At 39.6% G+C, this 23,853-nt stretch overlaps 1 protein-coding gene across 2 annotated transcripts in view; it reads left to right on the forward strand.

Annotated features, from left to right (window-relative positions):
* The first annotated feature begins 15,267 nt into the window (after positions 1 to 15,267).
* The window catches only part of WDR44 (WD repeat domain 44), an 81,106-nt gene continuing 72,520 nt past the window's right edge, over positions 15,268 to 23,853 (forward strand). For both annotated transcript variants that reach the window (XM_082680651.1, XM_082680650.1), the window contains exon 1: positions 15,268 to 15,728. In XM_082680651.1, the coding sequence (XP_082536777.1) occupies positions 15,652 to 15,728 (77 nt within the window). In that variant the 5' untranslated portion in view covers positions 15,268 to 15,651. The remainder of the gene's footprint in view (positions 15,729 to 23,853) is intronic.

Below are 23,853 nucleotides of genomic sequence, written 5' to 3' on the forward strand. Positions count from 1 at the left end.
AAAGCAGCAAGGGAAAAATGACAAACAACATACAAGGGAACTCCCATAAGGTTAACAGCTGATTTCTCAGCAGAAATTCTACAAGCCAGAAGGGAGTGGCATGATATATTTAAAGTGATGAAAGGGAAGAACCTATAACCAAGATTACTCAACCTGGCAAGGATCTCATTCAGATTCGATGGAGAAATCAAAAGCTTTACAGATAAGCAAAAGCTAAGAGAATTCAGCACCACCAAACCAGCTCTATAACAAATGCTAAAGGAACTTCTCTAAGTGGGGAACACAAGAGAAGAAAAGGACCTACAAAAACAAACCCATAACAATTAAGAAAATGGTCATAGGAACATACATATCAATAATCACCTTAAACGTGAATGGATTAAATGCTCCAACCAAAAGACACAGGCTCACTGAATGGATACAGAAACAAGACCCATATATATGCTGTCTACAAGAGACCTACTTCAGACCTAGGGACACATACAGACTGAAAGTGAGGGGATGGAAAAAGGTATTCCATGCAAATGGAAATCAAAAGAAAGCTGGAGCAGCAATTCTCATATCAGACGAAATAGACTTTAAAACAAATACTATTACAAGAGAAAAAGAAGGACATTACATAATGATCAAGGGATCAATCCAAGAAGAAGATATAACAATTATAAATATATATGCACTCAACATAGGAGCACCTCAATACATAAGCCAACTGCTAACAGTTATAAAAGAGGAAATCAACAGTAACACAATAATAGTGGGGGACTGTAACACCTCACTTACAACAATGGACAGATCATCCAAACACAAAATTAATAAGGAAACACAAACTTTAAATGACACAACAGACCAGATAGATTTAATTGATAGTTATAGGACATTCCATCCAAAAACAGCAGATTACACTTTCTTCTCAAGTGCACATAGAGCATTCGCCAGGAGAGATGACATCTGGGGTCACAAATCAAGCCTCAGTAAATTTAAGAAAATTGAAATTATATCAAGCATCTTTTCTGACCACAACAATATGAGATTAGAAATCAATTACAGGGAAAAAAACGTAAAAACACAAACACATTGAGGCTCAACAATACGTTACTAAATAACCAAGAGATAACTGAAGAAATCAAAGGGGAAATCAAAAAATACCTAGAGACAAATAACAAAAACGCAACAACCCAAAATCTATGGGATGCAGCAAAAGCAGTTCTAAGAGGGTGGTTTATAGTAATACAAGCCTACCTCAAGAAACAAGAAACATCTCAAATAAACAATCTAACCTTACACCTAAACAAACTAGAGAAAGAAGAACAAACAAAACCCAAAGTTAGTAGAAGGAAAGAAATCATAAAAATCAAAGCAGAAATAAATGAAATAGAAACAAAGAAAACAACAGCAAAGATCAATAAAACTAAAAGCCGGTTCTTTGAGAAGATAAACAAAATTGATAAACCATTAGCCAGACTCACCAAGAAAAAGAGGGAGAGGACTCAAAAATCAATAAAATTAGAAATGAAGAAGGAGAACTTACAATGGACACCGCAGAAATACACAGGATCATGAGAGATTACTACAAGCAACTCTATGCCAATAAAATGGACAACCTGGAAGAAATGGACAAATTCTTAGAAAGGTATAACCTTCCAAGACTGAACCAGGAAGAAGTAGAAAATATGAACAGACCAATCACAAGTAATGAAATTGAAACTGTGATTAAAAACCTTCCAACAAACAAAAGTCCAGGACCAGATGGTTTACAGGTGAATTCTATCAAACATTTAGAGAAGAGCTAACACCCATCCTTCTCAAACTCTTCCAAACAATTGCAAAGGAAGGAACACTACCAAACTCATTCTATGAGGCCACCATCACCCTGATACCAAAACCAGTCAAAGATACTACAAAAAAGAAAATTACAGATCAATATCACTGATGAATATAGATGCAAAAATCCTCAACAAAATACTAGCAAACAACACATTAAAAGCATCATACACCATGATCAAGTGGGATTTATCCCAGGGATGCAAGGATTCTTCAATATACGCAAATTAATCAATGTGATATACCATATTAACAAATTGAAGGATAAAAACCATATGATCATCTCAATAGATGCAGAAAAAGCTTTTGACAAAATTCAACAACCAATTATGATAAAAACTCTCCAGAAAGTGGGCATAGAGGGAACCTACCTCAACATAATAAAGCCCATATATGACAAACCCACAGCAAACATCATTTTCAATGGTGAAAACTGAAAGCATTTCCTCTAATATCAGGATCAAGACAAGCATGTCCACTGTTGCCACTATTATTGCACATAGTCTTGGAAGTCCTAGCTACAGCAATCAGAGAAGAAACAGAAATAAAAGGAATACAAATTGGAAAAGAAAAAGTAAAACTGTCACTGTTTGCAGATGACATGATACTATACACAGAGAATCCTAAACATGCCACCAGAAAACTACTAGAGCTAATCAATGAATCTGGTAAAGTTGCAGGATACAAAATTAATGTACAGAAAGAAATCTCTTGCATTCCTATAAACTAATGATGAAAAATCTGAAAGAGAAATTAAGGAAACACTCCCATTTACCACTGCAACAAAAAGAATAAAATACCTAGGAATAAACCTACCTAAGGAGTCAAAAGACCTGTATGCAGAAAACTATAAGACACTGATGAAAGAAATTAAAGATGATACAAACGGATGAAGAGATATACCATGTTCTTGGATTGGAAGAATCAATATTGTGAAAACGGCTATACTACCCAAAGCAATCTACAGATTCAATGCAATCCCTATCAAATTACCAGTGGCATTTTTTACAGAACTAGAACAAAAAAAATCTTAAAATCTGTATGGAGACACAAAAGATCCCAAAGAGCCAAAGCAGTCTTGAGGGAAAAAAACGGAGCTAGAGGAATCAGATTCCCTGACTTCAGACTATACTACAAAACTATAGTAATCAAGAAAATATGGTACTGGCACAAAACCAGAAATATAGATCAATGGAACAGGATAGAAAGCCCAGAGATAAACCCACGCACCTATGGTCAACTAATGTATGACAAAGGAGGCAAGGATATACAATGGAGAAAAGACAGTATCTGCGATAAGTGGTGCTGGGAAAACTGGACAGCTACATGTAAAAGAATGAAATCAGAACACTCCCTAACACCATACACAAAAATAAACTCAAAATGGATTAGAGACCTAAATGTAAGACAGGACACTATAAAACTCTTAGAGGAAAACATAGGAAGAACATTCTTTGACATAAATCACAGCAAGATCTTTCTTGACCCACCTCCTAGAGTAATGGAAATAAAAACAAAAATAAACAAATGGGACCTAATGAAACTTAAAAGCTTTTGCAAAGCAAAGGAAACTACAAACAAGACGATAAGACAACCCTCAGAATGGGAGAAAATATTTGCAAACGAAGCAACGGACAAAGGATTCATCTCCAAAATATATAAACAGCTCATGCAGCTCAATATTAAAAAAACAAACAACCCAATCCAAAAATGGGCAGAAGACCTAAATAGACACTTCTCCAAAGAAGACATACAGATGGCCAAGAAGCACTTGAAAAGCTGCTCAACATCACTAATTATTAGAGAAATGCAAATCAAAACTACAATGAGGTATCACCTCACACCAGTTAGAATGGACATCATCAGAAAATCTACAAACAACAAATGCTGGAGAGGGTGTGGAGAAAAGGGAACCCTCTTGCACTGTTGGTGCAAATGTAAATTGATACAGCCACTGTGGAGAACAGTATGCAGGTTCCTTAAAAAACTAAAAATAGAATTACCATACAACCGAGCAATCCCAGTACTGGGCATATACCCAGCAAAAACCATAATTCAAAAAGGCACATGCACCCCAATGTTCACTGCAGCACTATTTACAATAGCCAGGTCATGGAAGCAACCTAAATGCCCATCGACAGACGAATGGATAAAGAAGATGTGGTACATATATACAATGGAATATTACTTAGCCATAAAAAGGAACGAAATTGGGTCATTTGTTGAGACGTGGATGGATCTAGAGACTGTCATACAGAGTGAAGTAAGTCAGAAAGAGAAAAACAAATATAATATATTAACACATACATGTGGAACCTAGAAAAATTTTACAGATGAACTGGTTTGCAGGGCAGAAATAGAGACACAGATGTAGAGAACAAACGTATGGACACCAAGGGGGGAAAGTGGTGGGGGGTGGGGGTGGGGGTGGGATGAATTGGGAGACTGGGATTGATATGTATACACTAATATGTATAAAATGGATGACTAATAAGAACCTGCATATAAAAATAAATAAATAAAATAAAATTCAAAAATTCAAAAAAATTAAAAGAAATAAAAAGTAGATTAAAATTTTTTTAAAAAGAATTGAATTGAGGAAATATGGCAGAAGAGATAGCCAAAGAAATACCTCCAGTTTAGTACATCTTAAAATGATAGGTAGATAGATAGATATGATAGATAGGTATGATAGATAGAATATATCCTTTTAAATGCAGGGCTGATAGTTGAGATAGTGGGAAAATAAGAGCCAGTAAGGACATGTCAGCAGTAATCCAGAATAAAGAGGAAGCAACTACCTTTGGATAGCTACTGGTTCCTAATAACCCTAGAGTTCAAAAAATCCTAGTAGTTTTAATGGGCTAGTCGAGTGCAAGGGACCAAAAGACAAATCCTGGGGCCCAGGCAAGGTTAGAAGTTAGATCAGGCACACACCATCCCTTTCTTTCTCTGCTTAAAGTCAGACCCCCAAAGGGTGATGCTCTTCATGGATGAATGGGGGCAAAACTACCACCCAGAGGCAGATGGTAGAGATAGGTGCTTCTCCTGGTTTGGGCTCTGGGTAGGAGAGAGAGAGAGAGAGAGAAATTTCCTTTAGACATCATAACCCCAGGCAGGTCTGGGTCCAGAAATCACATTACCTCTATGGCCAAAACACCTCATACCAGAAATTTAGCTTAAAATAGTCCTGGACTGGCAGTATTGCCAGGTGAGTAGTAGGAGCAACTCTCCCTTAGAAGTGTTCACTTTAAACCCAGGTTTCAATCTCCAGAGAGAAAGTTCCAATGAAATGTGTGCTCACAAATAAATACCAAAATACACACGAGGGAAAATGTGAAAGACAGGTGAAGACATATGGAGGATATAATGAGATGGATCAACATGCATCTAGTGGAAGTTCTAGAAGGAAATATCAAAGAGAATAAGAGAAAATGGCTATGAATTTTCCACAGTTAGCGAAATACAAATCCTCAGATTCAGGCCACATTTAGCGAGCTGGCTGACTTTGTCTACTAAACTTATTAGGCAAATATCAACGTTTCATTTGCCCACATGAGAATCCTGGATTGACCACAATCAGGGTGTCCATTCATGTCATCTTCAAAAGGAGCAAAGGGCAATGAGCACAGTTGCTTGAATAAGCCTTATGGTTTTTTTCAGAATACTAGACATGCGATTCTGTTTAATCAACACAGACATTTCCTTCAGAGTCTGAAGTGGTATCTGGTAGGTGAGCTCTATTAATTCTAACTCCTAGCTTGACCATTCTGCAATCTCCAAAAGGAAAAACAGAGAGAAAAGTATGCATTTTGATGCAGTATACTGGGAAAAGTGTGCATTTAAGGGCCAGGTACACCTAAGTTCAAATTCTGACCCTGCTACTGTGCTTCAGGTCCCTACGTATAAAAATTTTTTAATAAACACAGTGGGGGAAGGTTTGAGAATTGAATGACTGAGATAACATGTAAAACCAGCCAGATCACTGGTACAGCACAAGTGATTATTCCCTTTTCATCTCCCCATCCCTCTTCTTAGGTCATGACTTTCAGACTTTGGTCCAAGACTGAGGTCAGATCCCTGATTAGTTTTTAAACAAATTGTCTACTTTTGACAAAATGGCCATTTTAGGTATAAAACTTTGTTAAAATTTTGAAAAACTAAGATTATGTCTACTATTTCTCAACTTCAAGATGTATATGGTCAAGCTAGGTCTAAGGATTGAAGAGATACTGACCAACGAGAATGGCCAGCCAGTGTGACCCAGATGGATAGGATGACTGAAGTAGGAGAAAATATTTGGCATGACAAGCTAGATTTCAAGTCCATAACTTAGCACTAGCCAGGGAACATTGGAAGACTGTGGTCAAGGCAAGCTGGAGAAGGCTGGTGACCAGAAGTTTAGGCTTCAAAGATGAGGAACATAGGCAAAAGCCATAAATGAAAAGCTAGGCATTTAGTTATTCAGGGTGACCTGGATTACATGTGTCAGATGCCAGGCACACAGTACTGAAGCTACAAGTCAGAGCTCAGATTAAGAGTTTAGGTGACAGGGATGAAAAGCCCAGCCCAGAAGGACTGTTATACCACTGTTAACCCACTACTAGTACAATGCCTAGCATACAGCAAGCCCTCTGTTGAATGAATGAAAGAATGAATGAATGATCAAGCAACCACCGTGAAGCCATATAAAAATACTGGAAGGTCAGTAGTAAGATTAACAGTGAAACTAAGTCTAAATTCTAAAGGCAGGCAGGTTCACTCAATGGTTAAAGACCACAGAAGCAAGGGAACCAGAGAGTCCCTAACATCACATGGGTAGCCGGATTGCTGCGGTTCTGGAGAATATTTTGCAAACGGGGTTGAATTTTGGGTGTACTGTGTGTGAGTGTATGTGAAGCAAGATACTTCTTTCATATCTTAAATGCATGTTAGGTAATTTTTTCTGATCTCACTGTTTTTTCTTCTGTTATATTACACCTTAATGTTCACTCCCAGTGTTACATTTATTCCCAAGTGCACTCAAGGACTTCAGAAAGCAAACAGCACCTGCTGATGTATCACACTTGTTTTGCCATGACCTACCTAGATTCATGGTTCTTAACTAGCAGAGGGAAGATAAGGATATGTACCCCTGGAGTCGTTTTCTATTGTTTCATAACAAATTACCAATTTGTTAGTGACCTAAAAAAGTGGCCTAAAAAAATACGAATTTGTTAGCTCACAGTTCTGTAAACCAGAAGGCTGGGTAGTGTGGCTGAGCTCTCTGCTCAGGGTCTAACAAGGCTGAAATCAAGATGTCAGCTAGGCTGCTTTCTCGTATGGAGCTTGGGATCCTCTTCCCACCCCATTCAGGTTGTCGGCAGAACACAGATCCCTGTAGCCAGAACACTGAGGTCCCCCTTTCCTTACTATCAGCAGGGAGCTACTCTTGGTTCCTAGAGGCCACATTCCACACCCCTTGGCCCCAAAGGCAGTATACAGCATAGATGTTTGCTCTCTTCCTTTTAGATGTTTGCTCTCTTTTTTTTTAGATGTTTGCTTTCTTCCAAGCCTGCCAGAGTGTATTTCTCTGACTTCCTTTTCCCACCAGTCAGAGAAAATTCTGCTTTTAAAGGGCTCATGTGATTAGGTCAGATCCACAGGTATAATCTCACTATCTTAAAGACAACTCATTTGGGACTTTAATTACATCTGCAAAATCCCTTCATAGCAGCACCTAGATTAGCATTGAATTGAATAACTGGGAGAAGATGTGTGTATAGAAGAAGCTAGGAAATCTTAAGGGTCTATCTTAAAATTCTGCCTACCATAAACGCCAATGTTGAGATGTTCCTATTTAGATAAATACCATAAAAAGTGGGAAAAAAAGAAATGTCAACCAATTGCTTTAATTTTTTGTTGTAATATTATTATTTCAGACACTTCACTCATTAATATGGCTCATTTGCTATAAGTTAGTCAAACTAGAGGAAACTCTGGGAAGATAACAAAAATAAAATAAAATAAAATAGAATAAAATAAGTGTGACCTTGGGCTTAAATCTTCACCACTAAATGCTAGCTGTAAAACTCTGGGTAAGTTACTTAACTCTTCTAAACTTCAGTTTCCCTACCTATAAAATGGGGATAATAGTAGTATATTCCTCATATAGTGCATGATGGATTAAGTGAAATAATATGTGCAAAGCACTTAATACAGTATCTAGCACTAATTTAATGATAGCAATTATTATTTTATCATTGAATGACATGAGACATGTAAAACTGTCTCAGAAAGCATAAAGAATGATTCTGATGTAACATATTATCACTAGGTACACATAGAGGGCACACCACTAGACAGGTATCCTGTACATAAGGTGAATATGTTTAGTATGTACACATATTATCACATACTTATTTAATGTACCACTTTAATTGTGCAGTTCAAATTCCCACTTATCTTTGTCTCTGAACACATTCAGCATAAACAAATCAGCATACAGTTGACCCTTGAACAACACGGATTTGAACTGTGCAGGTGCACTTGTATGTGGATCTTTTTCAATAAATACATACTACAGTACTACGTGAACCGAGGTTGGCTGAATCCGAAGATGCGTAACCACAGATACGGAGGGCCAACTGTAAAGTTGTAAGTGGATTTTTTGACCTCTAACCCCCACATTGTTCAAGGGTCAACTGTATGCTCCCAAGATGAAGAACATAAAGAGGACTGATAATCATCTTTAAATAGATTAAAGGTTTTGTATGGATTTAGTAGCCAGAATTATAACCAGTGGAAGGAAAATACAAAAATGCAGATTTGGGCTAAATACAATGAAGAGATTCATTAACATTTATCAAAAAAATGGACTGAGTAAATAGTAAGTTCCATGTCCCTGAGTGACCACTTATCGGGGAAGTTTGTAAAAAGAATTCATGCATTAGATATGAGGCTTACACTAGTGACCTTTAAAGTCCCTTCCAATTGTAACAGCACGCACACATGCATTAGCCTGATTGATATTTCTATATAAATGTTTCCCACTAGATTGTTTCACCAATTAAAAAATACATATGTATATGTGTATATATATGTATGTATGTATATATTCCTTTTCTTCCCTGAAAGAAAAATAAAAGATCTCTTCCTCAGAATTTGACCTGGAGTGAAATTTTGAAGCATAAATTTCATATGTCTTAGTTTTTCTCTCTTTAGATCAGACCACATATACTGCTTATTGTTTTGAAAAACAAAATTATGCTTAGTCCATATTATTTACAAGTGAACCTCTAATATTATACTTTGCTTCTAGAAGCTCGATATCAGTGCATCACTTCACAGTTGCTTTGGAAATTACCGTTACCATTCTCTTTGTGTGTCAGGCCTGCAGTGCAGAAAATATGACTATTTTTTCCAAGTTCATTTTCTCAGTGGCCCTTATTAAACTGTTCCAAAAGCTAAGTGTGACACCTGTAATAGGCCCAGGACTCACAGTCATGCACTATATTGGGAATGAATCTCAGATCTTCATTTTGTGTGTAAGTCTACCTTGTATATGATTGCTTATATATTTTCTTTCAACATTTTCCCCTTGTTTACAAAGTAATACATATTCACCGTAGAAAACTGAGTCATTATATAAAGGTACAAATAACCAAAACTTTCATTATTATTTTAATCAGCAACCAAAGACAATCACCATCAAGCATTTATGAATATTCTTCCAGAATTCCCTATGCTTATATACACATATAGATACACAGATAAATAATCTTACATAAATGGGATTATTCCTCATGCAGTTATTTCATGACACCTGTTTTCATTTAATGCATCATGAGCTCCTGTCATGTCAATGAATATAGAGACTTACCCCTTAACAGCTGGTGGTTAGCACATTGTTCCTGTCTGCTAGTAACCCTTTCTTGAAAAAAACATCCATTGCATACTCCATGTGGTCCGTGAGGAAGATGATCACAGTAGTCTCTCCCCACATGGTGTGTGGCAGGGAATCAGTTGACCCAGAGAGGTTTCCTAAGACCAATCAACATAGACCCTGAGATTTAATATATCAACACCAAGAGAAAGTTTTACTTCCTTTGGGATTGAGAATTATTAAGACATTATAAACTGAAGTTGCCTGCAGCCATCTTTGCTGAGTACAAAAAGGAAGCTGTCTGTGATAGGAAAATTGAAGCCAAAGCACAAAAAGAAGCAGAGATAAGCAAAGAAGAGAGGCAGACAGAAAGAGAAAGTTTTGATATATCTTAGACCCTGGATCTAGCCATGCCTAAAGCTACTTCATCTGGACTACAGTCTGTGCTGCTATAAGACAATATATGGGGACTTCCCTGGTGGCACAGTGGTTAAGAATCTGTCTGCCAATGTGGGGGACATGGGTTCGAGCTCTGGTCAGGAAGATCCCACACGCCGCAGAGCAACTAAGCCCGTGCGCCACAACTACTAAGCCCATGTGCCACAACTACTAAGCCTGCATGCCTAGAGCCCATGCTCCGCAACAAGAGAAGCCACCGCAATGAGAAGCCCGCGCACCGCAAGGAAGAGTAGCCCTGCCCGCCACAACTAGAGAAAGCCCTCGTGCAGCAACGAAGACCCAATGCAGCCAAAAATAAATAAATAAATTTAAAAAAAGACAACATATGCTTTCCCACAAAATTACTGCATTATGCAAAGTTGTTCAATAAAAACCACAGGGCTTATGGGGGAAATGGGGCTATGAGTGCAACATTTAAGAACTGTCAGTGACACATACACTAAAAGATACAAACCTAATGAAAATGGTAGCAGTTTTACACATTAAATGGTTAAGAAATACATAAATACTACAATATGGTGCTTTATTTTGAAAAAGAACTAAAGTTTGCTTGTGGAAATGGGTTATCAGAAGGGTTGCAACTTGTGAATTATTGTGAAGTGGTGGAAGGAGGGTTATCTGAAATCAGGTGGAAAGCTGTAACACTCCATGTGGATGGGTGTGACTCAAAACACACAATGAAGTGAGGTAACTGGTAGACGTCTGAGGTCTGTGTGCGTGTATTTTGTGTATTCCTACGCAACTTGATTCATCTGGGTGTAGTTTTCTGTTCACCTGTATCTGGATGACAAAATTGCACATAAACAAATGCAAAATTCACCTTCCGCTTAAATTGTCTCTAATATATTAGTCACAAAGGAATAGACAAGTGTTAGAGCAGTCTGTACTTGACTATGTTAGCGAATAAATTCCCTTTTTTTGTTTAAGATAATTCCAGTTAGCTTTCTTCCAGGGTCCTGAATAGTAATACATGGCTACAAAATATTCCATTGCACAATACTAACACATTTTAAGTGTCAGGCTGGCTTTTCTGTGTCTCTTGACACATTTCTAGACTACCACTCTCTACTTTCAGTTCTTGTGTGCTCAGAGATTGAAAATTCATTTTAATATGAACATAAACTATCATTAAGAAGGTGGAGTAGACCTGAAAAAGATATAAAAATTCCAAAGCCAAATAGATTTTTTGAATTTGTACTATTATAATCTGTAACACAACTGACTTTTCAAACAGATAATTGAAAGTTGATGATTACAGAATTTAGTCTTGGCCCTGACAAACTGTGGCCAGTTTCAGAATGATTTTTTCATGGATTCTTATATTTCAAAATCCACAAAAACTCTCACAGAGATTATAATATTAAATCTTTTCATGTCAATATTGTATCTCAAATCACCTAACCCTGTACATAAAAAGTTTTCCCCTGAGTTATCATGTTAGCTCTTGTTTATAACAAAAGCCTACATGCATTACAGTTTTGTTACTGATGTTTTGAGTGATTATCCTTGGGGTTGGAGCAAAATTGGCTCCAAGGATACTGCCATTTTGTATTATTCTTGACAAGAGGAGAGAGCAAGTATCCCACAGACAAGCTGTTCTATACACTGGCTGTGACCCTAGCCTTTGAAACTCCTAAGTAGAGTTTATGCTGTGCAGATAAGGAGGCATAAAAAGTTTCCTTAAACCCACCTTAGCCCTAGACCTGTGCAGTTTTTATAGTCATTGGAAATGAGCCAGGTGGGAAAATGTTTTATTCTCATTTTTATCTATACATATAATTTTGTGCCATTATACAATTCTGTTGTGAAACTAATTCAAACAACCATTTAATTTCAGTGTAATTTCAGTTCTCAGTTACCCTAGAAAATAGTATCCTCTGGATCAGGGGTTGGCAAAATTTTTCTGCAAAGAGCCTGAGAGTAAATATTTTAGGCTTTGAGGGCCATAGAGTCTCTGTCCCCACTACTCAACTCTGCTCTGAAAGCAAACATATACAATATATAAACAAATAGGGCTGGTTGTGTTCCAATAAAACTTTATTTACAAAAAGAGACAGCAGGACAGATTTGTCCAGTGTACCAGTACCATAATTTGCCAACCCCTGCTTTGGACCAATAGCTTTCTTTTTCTTTCTTTCTTTTTTTTTTTTTTTTTTTGATGGAGCCTTGCAGCAGTCTCTTGAGACTCAAGGAAGGCCAAGCAGGCAGGAACCTGAACTATCCCTGCTTCAACTAAAATCGTTTTTATTTTTATGATATGTGGACTTTTGCATGAAATTAGGCTTGATTAAAGGGTTCCATTTCTAATAAGGAGAAAGGCTTCAAAACCACTGCCTTGGACTAAGCCTAAAACCTGCTGCTTTAAAACTCAAGAACAGATGTTTCAGGCAAAACAAACACATCTTCTGACATCTTTAAAAATGATCATAGGTGGTACACATGTGTTTTGATGTTCCCAGAAATTCACTTTCTCATAAAATTGATAAAAGCATTTACATAGATAATTTTAACAGCTCTAAAAATGTTATCAGCTTAATCTTTCCTAGTTCATTTTAACTGTTTTCTAAGTATAATGTTTAAAGTACCTTAAAAGGTCCAAGAGAGGTGGTATGGTATAGTGAAAAAAAGCACCAAATTGGGACTCTGTGTTTTCATCCATTGTTAGATTGTGAGCTTCTGGAAGAGAGGAACTAAGTTGTCTTTTTCATCTTTGAATTATCCTCAGCACCTAGAATAATACATGACACCAAACTTTAATTTTTTTTTTTTTTTTTTGCGGTACGCGGGCCTCTCACTGTTGTGGCCTCTCCCGTTACGGAGCACAGGCTCCGGACGCACAGGCTCAGTGGCCATGGCTCACGGGCCCAGCCGCTCGGCGGCATGTGGGATCTTCCCGGACCGGGGCACGAACCCGTGTCCCCTGCATCGGCAGGCGGACTCTCAACCACTGCGCCACCAGGGAAGCTCCAAACTTTAATTTTTAAGGCAAATGTAAATTCACTATCAGAAAGCTAGGAAGAGAATAAATTCAGGTAGTTTATTTACTTGTATCTTTCCATAATCCATAAGGAAAATAGCATATCTCTCCTAGTGAGCAACAAAATAAAAAGTTAGTACTTTGAGATATATTTTTATACCTAGGAAATTAACATGTTTAAAACACATAAAAGCTAGGGACTTTCCTGGTGGTCCAGTGGCTAAGACTCTGTGCTCCCAATGTAGAGGGCCAGGGTTCGATCCCTGGTCAGGGAACTAGATCCCGCATGCCGCAACGAAGAGTTTACATGTCACAACTAAAAGATCCCACGTGCCGCAACTAAGACCCAATGCAGCTAAATAAATTTTTTAAAATAAATTTATTTATTTTTATGTTTGGCTGTGTTGTGCCTTCGTTGCTACGCCCGGGCTTCCTCTAGTTGCGGCGAGCGGGGGCTACTCTTGGTTGCGGTGTGCGGGCTTCTCATTGCGGTGGCTTCTCTTGTTGCAGAGCACAGGCTTCAGTAGTTGTGGCTTGCAAGCTCTAGAGCGCAGGCTCAGTAGTTGTGGCGAACGGGCTTAGTTGCTCCGCGGCATGTGGGATCTTCCCGGACCAGGGCTCAAACCCGTGTCCCCTGCGTTGGCAGGCAGGTTCTTAACCACTGCACCAGCAGGGAAGCCCTAAATAAATATTTTTAAACAACAAAAAAAGCTAATAATTATTGGACAGTGCCAAAAGTCATGTCCTCACAAGGATCCACAAATCCCTTATGTGCAATTCTTAAATCTCAAAAGCTCTGGAAACCAAACATTTTTGTTTTGTACTTTTAGTAACTTATTGACAGTTAAATTACTCTAATCTAAACTTACTTGACAGTAGTAGCTGATCTGAACTGAAGGAGGCTATTTACTGGTATTTATTTACCACGCATGAATAATCATATGGTTTACTGCAAAATATATTACCCTATTTCATTATGCAGCGTTTTCCCTGAACTTCTAGGGTGTTAAAGAATACACAATCTATGGCATTTGGTTTTACACAACTCCAGATCTTTTCCTGGTTGCTTTCCGTAGTAATCTAGAGCCCCATTCCAGCCTGAGGCCATGCCATTGGTCCCACTTGTCTTTTCTGCGACCATCTTGAGCAACAACTGAGGCTGCAAACGGATCAGACCGCCTTCCTTCCTGTCATGGCAGTGGGAAAAGTAAATGTGCCTCCCAATCCCATAGAAAGTCAGTATTATCACTTTGATGGTCCATGATGCGTTAAGAAAGACCATCTTGGTCTTTTAAAAAGCACCTTTCTATTTTCATCACTGGACATTGGGCAGTCGAGGATTAGAATTAAGTTACCAGCTCTTAGCCTTGCAACGGAATCTGCTCAATATATATTTACCATTTGGCTGACGCACATCTTGGGCAGTATGTAAGAATTTCTCTTGCATTAAGTGTGGGCAAAAATGCGTATTTGTAGGGAGAAAGTAACCGGAGGCCCAACAGTGGCTCAGCTCCAGTAACAAATCCATCATTACTCCATGCAACTATCACGCTCCCCACGTATCTCTCTTGGACCCCACCCTCTGGCCGGCAGGATCGTATCTAGGGATCTCAATTAGAGAGCTTGTAGTAAATAAGACGGGTTATACCCGTAACGCTAGAGGAGGTGGACCTCCCTACTCCCTAGGGTGGGATATTCCGCGCTTGGAAAAATTAAAACGAAGTAGATTCAAACCACAATGCTAACTTTTCCCGACAGCATTTCCTTGTAAGAAAAAAAGCAGACCCCAAATCTCCCCTCTAAAAATGCCTCTTTGGAACTGCAGGGTTAGTGGGTAGAACACTCTGCTGGACCCCACCTACGTCGGGCGCGCTCTCACAAGGCCGGGGAACCTCGCCGCTCCTGCGCGGGTTCTAGACTCCTCCCCTCAGGACGCTCATCACCACCCTTCCCCGCTACTTCCGGCCCTCACCGAACGCCCTCATCGCGCTTGCGCCGTTTTGATAGGCTCTTCGAGTACAAGAAATCTGAGCGCTGCTTCCCAGGAACCGCCCCCGCCTCCTCTTCGCCCCGCCCACGCCTTACTGGCCTCTCCTGAAATCTCGCGAGGGTTGGTGAGCGTCCGTATTTTGCGGGCAACTAGCTTTCCCAGCTGCTGTAATTGCAGCTGCGGGAGAAATTGGAGCTGCTGTCGTCGGCGTGCCCCCCCCGTCCCCCACTGAGGAGAGCCACCGCCTCTTCTCTCGCTCTCCTCGTACACCTATCGCCGGGAGCGGCGGCAGCAACAGTCCCTGAACCCACCGGCGCTTCTTCAGGCGGCCGCACTGCTGGTCATTCCCTCAGTCCGGCAGCTGCCGGCGGCCCCCTGCCACTGTCCGGCTCCTTACTGCAGATCGTCTGCTCCCTCCTCATCCTTCCCCGGGACCCACCTCCCCACGGCCTCGCCGGGGTGGAGGACGACGAGGAGGAGACGAGAGTCACCCTCCCTCCAGGCGGCGCCGGCTCCCTCACCCGCGGGTGTGTCTTATAAATGGCGTCGGAAAGCGACACAGAGGAATTCTTTGATGCCCCTGAAGATGTGCACCTAGGGGGCGGCTACCCTGTAGGGTAAGTAACCGGAGCCATGGCCCACAAGCCGGGCGTCCCCGTCCCCCGGCTTCCCCTGTGCCTTCCCCCGTGCCTTCCCCCCTACACCCCTCCCAGGGCCGGCTGTGTCCACCACCGCTGCTCCTCTCCGCCTCCCTCGGGCACTTAAGAGAGAGTCGGGGGAGGGCGATTGGCCACTTCGGGCAAACCCTCCTCTTTTCCCTGGTGAACGGCCCCAGGTGTTCCTTTCTTGTCTTGTCCAGCTTTCTAAGAGGTGGGACAGTTTACGAACCTGAGAGCCGGAGATTTGTATTTGTGGGCTTCAGAGCATACTTTGGAAACATCCGTTTTAGCCTTGGGGGCCATAGTTTAAAGGAGCAGCAACAGGAGAAATTACAGTGCCCAGTTTTTTTTTTCTTTTGCCGCTAACTTACCTATTCGTTTCAGAGGTGGCTGTACCTCTCCCTATTTTGCCTTCTCTTCGTTGCACAGAAAGAAAAGGAGCGGAGCGCGGAGTGGGGGGGAAGATTGGGTGTTTACTTAGGAAAGTCCTCTAGGTGATGTACTCTAGATCCACGGTGTTTTATTAAAATAGCACCTTGCCGTGAGGCAAAGGAAATCGAAGACAAGGTCCTTTGCCATTAGGGAGAATGCGGTCTTAAAAGAGTAGCCGGACATAAATGTGCACAACCGACTACAGAGATACAAACAAGTGCTGAGTAATCTGTGGTTAGAAGGAGAGCCACAGCTTTGTGCTCTTTATCTAATTCTGCAAGATGTTTTAGTGGTGATTAATATGGGAGATTCTGAGTAGGAAATAGAGTAGTTGGAATGCTTCGCTTGCCTGGGACTTCTACTTACCCACTCCTCCGCTTTTCAAAGTTGGAATATGTTTAAAGCGGTTTCACCGAACTCTTCTACTGGGCTTGTGTGGAACTAGAGGCAGTGAAATACATTTTCATGCTATAAGAACTTGAAAATCGGTAAAATTTGTCTGTTAATGTAAGTCACTAATATGGTTCCAGGAGTCAGCTGCCTTCAATTTGCAAGCTTACCCGTGGAAGAAATATCTTAATGCAGATAATGTTATCTGTACATTCTAGAAGTCGTTCTAAAACCTAATATGTATTATATATAATATATACCTCAAAAGTTACAGCAACAAAATCAGAGAGAACTTTCTACGTTGGTAGATCGCTGATGAGTGTGTTTCCACCAACCTTCAAATCACTGTTATGGGATTTGGGGGCTGCAATGGCCAATCTTGAGATGGCATTGAATCTCCTTCAAGTTCAATATATGAAACAAGTTCATAGCTAGATGTTAGAGGATAGAAAATTCACTTGGATTACCAAGTACATTGGAGCCCCCTGAAATTAAATTTTGTCTTTGTGGTATTCCCTTTAAAGTTATGAACTGTCAATTCAGGTTAAATAAGAGACCTAATCCTTTAGTTGTTGTTGTTGTTGTTGTGTGTGTGTGTGTGTGTGTGTGTGTGTGCGCGCGCGCGCGCGCGCGTGCGCGTGCGTGGAGGGGGAAGGGAAATAACCGTCGACATATATGATTTAATCAATTTAGAGCTATGTGAATATTGTTCCTTTTCAATGAATATAACAAATTTAAGTTTGAAGGACAGCTACATCAGGACCTGTGTAAACTGCCTAGTAGTCCAGGACCTGGCACAGAGAAAGAACTGCTATGTTTATTCCCTTCTCCTTCTTTTCTTGGAATTAGCAAATTTAACTTCACACAGTGCTTACTTTGGGAGGAAGTATGCAGAACTTGGAGTTATTTAACGTATCCAAACCGAATGAGTCATTTTGATAGAATTGATAGAGTCACTTATTCCCTCGTGGGATAATATAGTTTCTCAAGCACTTTGATCCTTTGATATGCTAGGTGAAAAGTAAAAACATCTCCTGGGACCCAGCCTTCTGATTTTAACTCTAACCTGCCTATATATTGAGAGTGTTGAGCTCTGTGGATAAAACTGTTAGTCTGTGAATTTTTCAGCTCCATTCTGCGTTAGTGAGGGGATTTGGAAGAGAATTAGACTCATCTGGAGAATTGCATCTGAAAAGAACTAGCTGTACTGGGAGGACTGCACAAGGTTGGCATCATTAGCATTTCCTCTGTCCTTTGTGACAGTTTTTGTCATTTTGCATAAGGTACTGTGAGGAGACTTGGCTGGGTAACTAACAACCTAGAAATGCAGTGAGAAATCTTGATTTGTGGAAACACATGGTATCACTAGATATCTGGTCATTAGAAGTATTCTCTCTCCCTTGAGATACACTTGGAGTAGCATACCATACAAACTCTAAGAGGTTAACAGACTGAGTTTGGGCACTTTAAGAAATGTTCCTTGCATTGCGCGTTCTAGAGTACACAGACCATTTCACCAAATTGTAGTAAACTGAGTAGACTGTTGAGAGTAATCTCGTGTTTTGTTAATCAGCAGAATCCAGGTAAACAATTCATTTCCTAAAATTGATTTATTTCTTCTTTTCTCCCTCCAGTGGTGTCTTCAACTTTGTTATTCTACTCTTTGAAAGCAAATTTAATAAGTTAAAAATAAGCCCAGCTGTTTATAGAAAGGCTTGATTCGAATGCACCCTACTATAACACAGTGGCAGATCATCTCCACTTGTACAGCTTTGCAGTGTACATCAGTTATAATGCTTTATTTTGATTGGTATTTTAAGTCAGGTTTCCTTATTCTTATCTCCGTTTTAATGAGAAACCTTAGGCTCAGAGAGGTTAATGAATTGGCCTAGGAGACACAGCTTATAAGTGAAAGCTGGGATTTGAAACCAGTTCTTCGGACTCCTACTCCAGTATTTTTTCTAGTACATCATAGCTGCCCCATCCTGGGGGTGTGTGTGTGTGTGTGTGTGTGTGTGTGTGTGTGTGTGTGTGTGTGTGTGTGTGTGTGTGTGTGTGTGTGTGTGTGTGTGTGTGTGTGTGTGTGTGTGTGTGTGTGTGTGTGTACACAGGGTAACCTCCTCCAAGAGGTGCTGGAGTAAAATGTTTTAGGACCAACTTGCTAAATTGAACTGATGCATATATTTAGAACTAGCAGCACAAACTTTTCAGTTCTCTTGGCTAGAAATTCCCACTTTCTCTTTCAAGAATGTGTATCTTGTTTTGTCAGATAGGAATGTTATAAGATCATAGCATGTTACAGCTGGAAGGGACATCTAGTTAAGCTCTTCATGTAAAATGTTGTGAAAGCCAAAGCCTGGAAAAAGTAAAGTGACTTGTCCAAGGTGCCACAGCAAACTAATGGCAAAGTTAGGACTAGAATCCAGATGAGTTTCACAGTCTAGAGTTCTTTTCTGCTATCATGCTGTCTTTTGATAAAGCAGGAAAGGGAGGAGGAAGTTTGGTATAGTAGAAAAAAGCCCTGGACTATGAGTCATTTCATTTCCTCATCTTTAATTCGAGGAGAGTTTAACAGACTGGATGGTATTGGGTACATGATTCGAGACCCATAGATTTGAAATTAAATATTTACTGGGTAAATTATATATGAAATGAATGTTCCTGCTAATTTGTGTGGATTATACATACACCTACTAAAGGCTGGCACTGAAACATGTTATAAAATTAAATGTGACATTTTGAGCATTCTTTATTTTTGTGTTGGCAACCAAAATATTTGTATTTTGGCTATACTTGTAATCAGCTATACATATACATATATCCCCATATCTCTTCCCTGTTGCGTCTCCCTCCCTCCCACCCTCCCTATCCCACCCCTCTAGGTGGTCACAAAGCACCGAGCTGATCTCCATGGAGTCACAGTATATTATTTTAGATTGGAGTAATGACAAAATCTTGATTTTTAAGTTATGAGAACTGAGATCAAACTGCTCCAAAGAATTGTTTGGTCTGAAAAGTAAAAAGTTGCATACTGCCTTTGTTGAAAACTCAGCTTCTCACTTAGGCCTCAGAAACATTTCTCTCTGAATTGAAAATTGATACAAGTTTCAATTAAAAAGGCCTTGGAAGGAAGGCTAGAATGGTAACATTTTTAGAGTAGGAAGGGACAGGAGATCATTTAGCCCAGCCCTTCCATTTAACTGAAAGAGAAACCTAGGCTCAGACAGGGGAAGTGACACATCGCTGATTAGTGGCAAGCTCAGAACTAGAACCCAGGTCTCCTGATTCTTCATTTATACCGTGATGCCTTGTCTGCAGAAGGAGGGGAAGTGTTGCCAGGTATCCCTGCTGTAGGTTTCGGCACTTACTCTGTTAGCGGGACTCCTAAGATGGTCAGCTGCTATCTACCATGATTCTGTTTCTTTCATGCCTTTCTGTCAGAGGACATGGACTGTTCTAGGATCCTAACTTTTGTCCACTAATTTTCTCCAAGTCAGGATGAAAAACGGTGACAGAATAGCTAATCTAAGAACAGGGATGGTTATTTGTTTTGTTTTGTTACTGTCAGTCACAGTGTATTATTTTATTTATTTATTTTAACATCTTTATTGGAGTATAATTGCTTTACAATGGTGTGTTAGTTTCTGCTTTTAACAAAGTGAATCAGTTATACATATACATATATCCCCATATCTCTTCCCTCTTGCGTCTCCCTCCCTATCCCACCCCTCTAGGTGGTCACAAAGCACCGAGCTGATCTCCCTGGAGTCACAGTATATTATTTTAGATTGGAGTAGTGACAAAATCTTGATTTTTAAGTTATGAGAACTGAGATCCACCTGCCCCAAAGAATTGTTTGGTCTGAAAAATAAAAACTTGCATAGCTGCCTTTGTTGAAAACTCAGCTTCTCACTTAGGCATCAGAAACATTTCTCTCTGAATTGAAAAGCGATACAAGTTTCAATTAAAAAGGTATTTGTGTGCTATGGGTTACTTAAGGAAAGAGTCCTTAAAAATGACTGTTCATGGGTTGGCATTTAAGCATAAATTGTATTTAATCATGGATTATATTTGATTGCTATTGGCTTTGTGGATGATAGAAATATATTTACATATGCTGTTTTATCACACCCATGTAGCATCATATAGAAGTGGGGGGGAAACCTTCTGCATATTAATTAGTAAATTCAGGCTCTAAATTTAGTGGCCTCAAACTGTCAGTTTGGTGACCCATTGAGGCGGGACAGTCCGAACCAGTACTGCAATTTGGGGGCTCAATTTGAATCTGTACAAACTCCTGTAAACTGAAAACTTTATTCTGTTCTTATGATAACCTACTTCGTAAAATAGGGTAGATAAAATTTGATCTTTAAAAATATTAAAAACCTAGATTTAGGATGTTGACCATTCAGTGGTGATCCTACAGAACAAAAAATAACTTCTAATTGTTGATATTTGAGACTTGTGTAACCTTTACATTACATGACAATCCATGTGTTCTCTTTGGTTCATTGTTTTGATTTTGACAAAGTCAGGTGAATTTGCCGGGCAAGCACCTTGAAGAGGCTGTTTGTTTCCTCCTCACACTCTGCCTGCAGTCCTGGTAATTACTTCCTGGGGTATGGAGGAAAGGAGTGGTGGTGGTGGTGGTGGTGGAGGAGGTGATGGAGATGGAGTAGGTGGTGAAGGTAGCCCCAGCAGCCGAGATAGAGAGACCAGGTTCTAAGGCTGCTTCTGGGGCATGGGTAACTGAGACCAGACAAATCATACTATTTAGCATTGTTTTAGGTACATGCCTACACAGTGAATTAAACAACCCTTTCTGTAAGAGATTAATAGCCTATAAGAATTACCTCAAACAAAATTTAAAATAATAAAAATTGTAGGTATTTAACCTGAATTGATAATTAACCTACATTTGTTTTCTACCCAGAGCTAAGCTAATTTCTACAAACTTTCACAAGGTTTATTCCCCCCTAGCTGTCAGATATTATTCTGCTAACAAGCTAAACCTTTAATTGGGTGCTTTCCTTACTCTTCAGAGCGGAACCTTATCTATTCTCTTATTTCAAACTGAGCAGTCTTTGTGTTAGTCTGTCATCTCGTGATTCAAGATTGTGGAAAAAGCACATAAGACATAATGTGGGCCTCATACCTGATGGCAACCCCAATGTTTTCCCCCATTCAGTATACAAATTTATCTTGGTTACTATAGCAACCAACCTATCAGTTATTCTTCTAGCTCTTTTGCCTTCTCAGATACTAGGATTACCATATAATCAGGTTCTGCTAAAGCTCTTCAGGTCTTAGCATTTTATTACCAGCCGCAGCTGTCTGGCAGTTTACAGCTTGGCATTCCATTAGTGTCAGTCGGTTTTAAGTCCACAAAACCTTTTTGTCTCCAAACATTTTAAACATACAGAATTTAACAGGAACATGTTTAGGCAACATTTTTCTCATACTAATTTTCTCAGTTCCATTGTTAGTCATTGTCTTGAAGATTGAATGCATTACATCACTGGCATCCAGTGGCCATCCATTTGTCATATCAGCTAGAATAAACTTCAAGATCAAGAGTGACCATTTAAGAAATATATGCAAATGTGAAGTGACTTAAAAGTACCTTGATTCATCAGCAACTACCAAATAACCATAACTACCTCTAACAAAAATGATTTCCGTAGGTTGTAGAAAGAATGTTTGGACCTTTCATTCTAATTTGAGAAAACAGTTTCGAAATTTAATAGGAGAGGTTATCTTTCTTTTGCAGCCTTTGAATAAACGGGAAAAGAAAGGTAAAGACTGCATAGTTGTATGGGTCTTTATTATGTCCTTCTGGGTTTTTTTTGTTTTTTTTTTTTTTGTTTGCAATACGCGGGCCTCTCACTGTTGTGGCCTCTCCCGTTGCGGAGCACAGGCTCCAGACGCGCAGGCTTAGTGGCCATGGCTCACGGGCCCAGCCGCTCTGCGGCATGTGGGATCTTCCCAGACCGGGGCACGAACCCGTGTCCCCTGCATCGGCAGGCGGACTCTCAACCACTGCGCCACCAGGGAAGCCCGTGTCCTTCTATTTTTTTATCTCTTAAAAACTTCAGAATTCAAACAACTAAAATAGTTTTAAGTTATATATATGTTTGTTTTGCTAAAAATAAGGATGTTGAAGAAATATTTAGGATATATAAACTGGTAGTTTATGTATTAGTGTTTGTGTTAATGTTTGGTGCTCATGCTTGTTAATATTGTATGGTATAGTAATAACTTCTAAATATGCATAATTAATCTCAGTTTAACTGAGGTGGTTAATCTTTTAGTCATTTAGCCAATATTGGTATCCGTTTCTGTACACAACTATAACGTAAGTAATTGTTACAGCTACTGCTTTGGGCAGCACAGATCTAGAATGTTCTGTCACCACAGGACGTTCTCTTGGGGAGTGCTGCTGATGCCTCCTGGTGGGGGCGGCTGGAGAGATGCAAGTTGGGCTATGTTGGCTATCCCTGTCTAAAAGGCAGGCAAGAAGATATTGGAACCGCTGTCTGCATTTTATGCCATGTTTCGCCAGGAACTCAGTCTGTTTTGTTTTACCAAACCTCGAGCTGGAGCACATGGTTCGGGCAAGGATAGTTCTTACATATTTGTAAATTGATTTATAGCAGTCTTAAAAGACAAAAAGTGAAACCACATTTGGTTAAGCATTTAAAAAATATATATATATCAAAGTAGAATTCTCTTAAGATATTGTGTGTACTTTTCAAAAAGTGTTTGTCTTTCTGAATTAGAATATTATGTAGTGAGCTTGTAAGTTTGTGAAATGATTAAATTAAAATTTCCTGGCTTGAATTTTTATTTAAATCATATTCAAATGGTTTCATTTTAATATTAGTTTATCCTATTCAGAACTCTGGTTACCAAATTCTGAGGATGCCCCAAGGAGAACTTTATTTTCATTGTATAAATAGGCTTAAGAGCAGAAAAGGTTTTACTTTATCCGCAGGATCCTAATCCTTAAAATTTTTAAAAAGAAGGGGGAGGGGAGGATAAAATTTTTTTCAAAAAGGGCCAAGGATGAAGCATAAAAGTTTTGGAAACTACTGACAGAAAACTTTAACAATGTTTTCCAGTAGGCAGCCTGTACAGAGCAACCCATACCTGTTTAAAACCTACTTGACCACTCACTACTAATTGTAGTAGACTATTCCAGTACAGACTCATTGAACCATGGGCATTCTTATGAACCACAGGTCAAGCTCTCTAGAGGACC

This window comes from Grampus griseus (assembly GCF_964374135.1).
Source record: "Grampus griseus genome assembly, chromosome: X".
Taxonomy (NCBI): domain Eukaryota; kingdom Metazoa; phylum Chordata; class Mammalia; order Artiodactyla; family Delphinidae; genus Grampus; species Grampus griseus.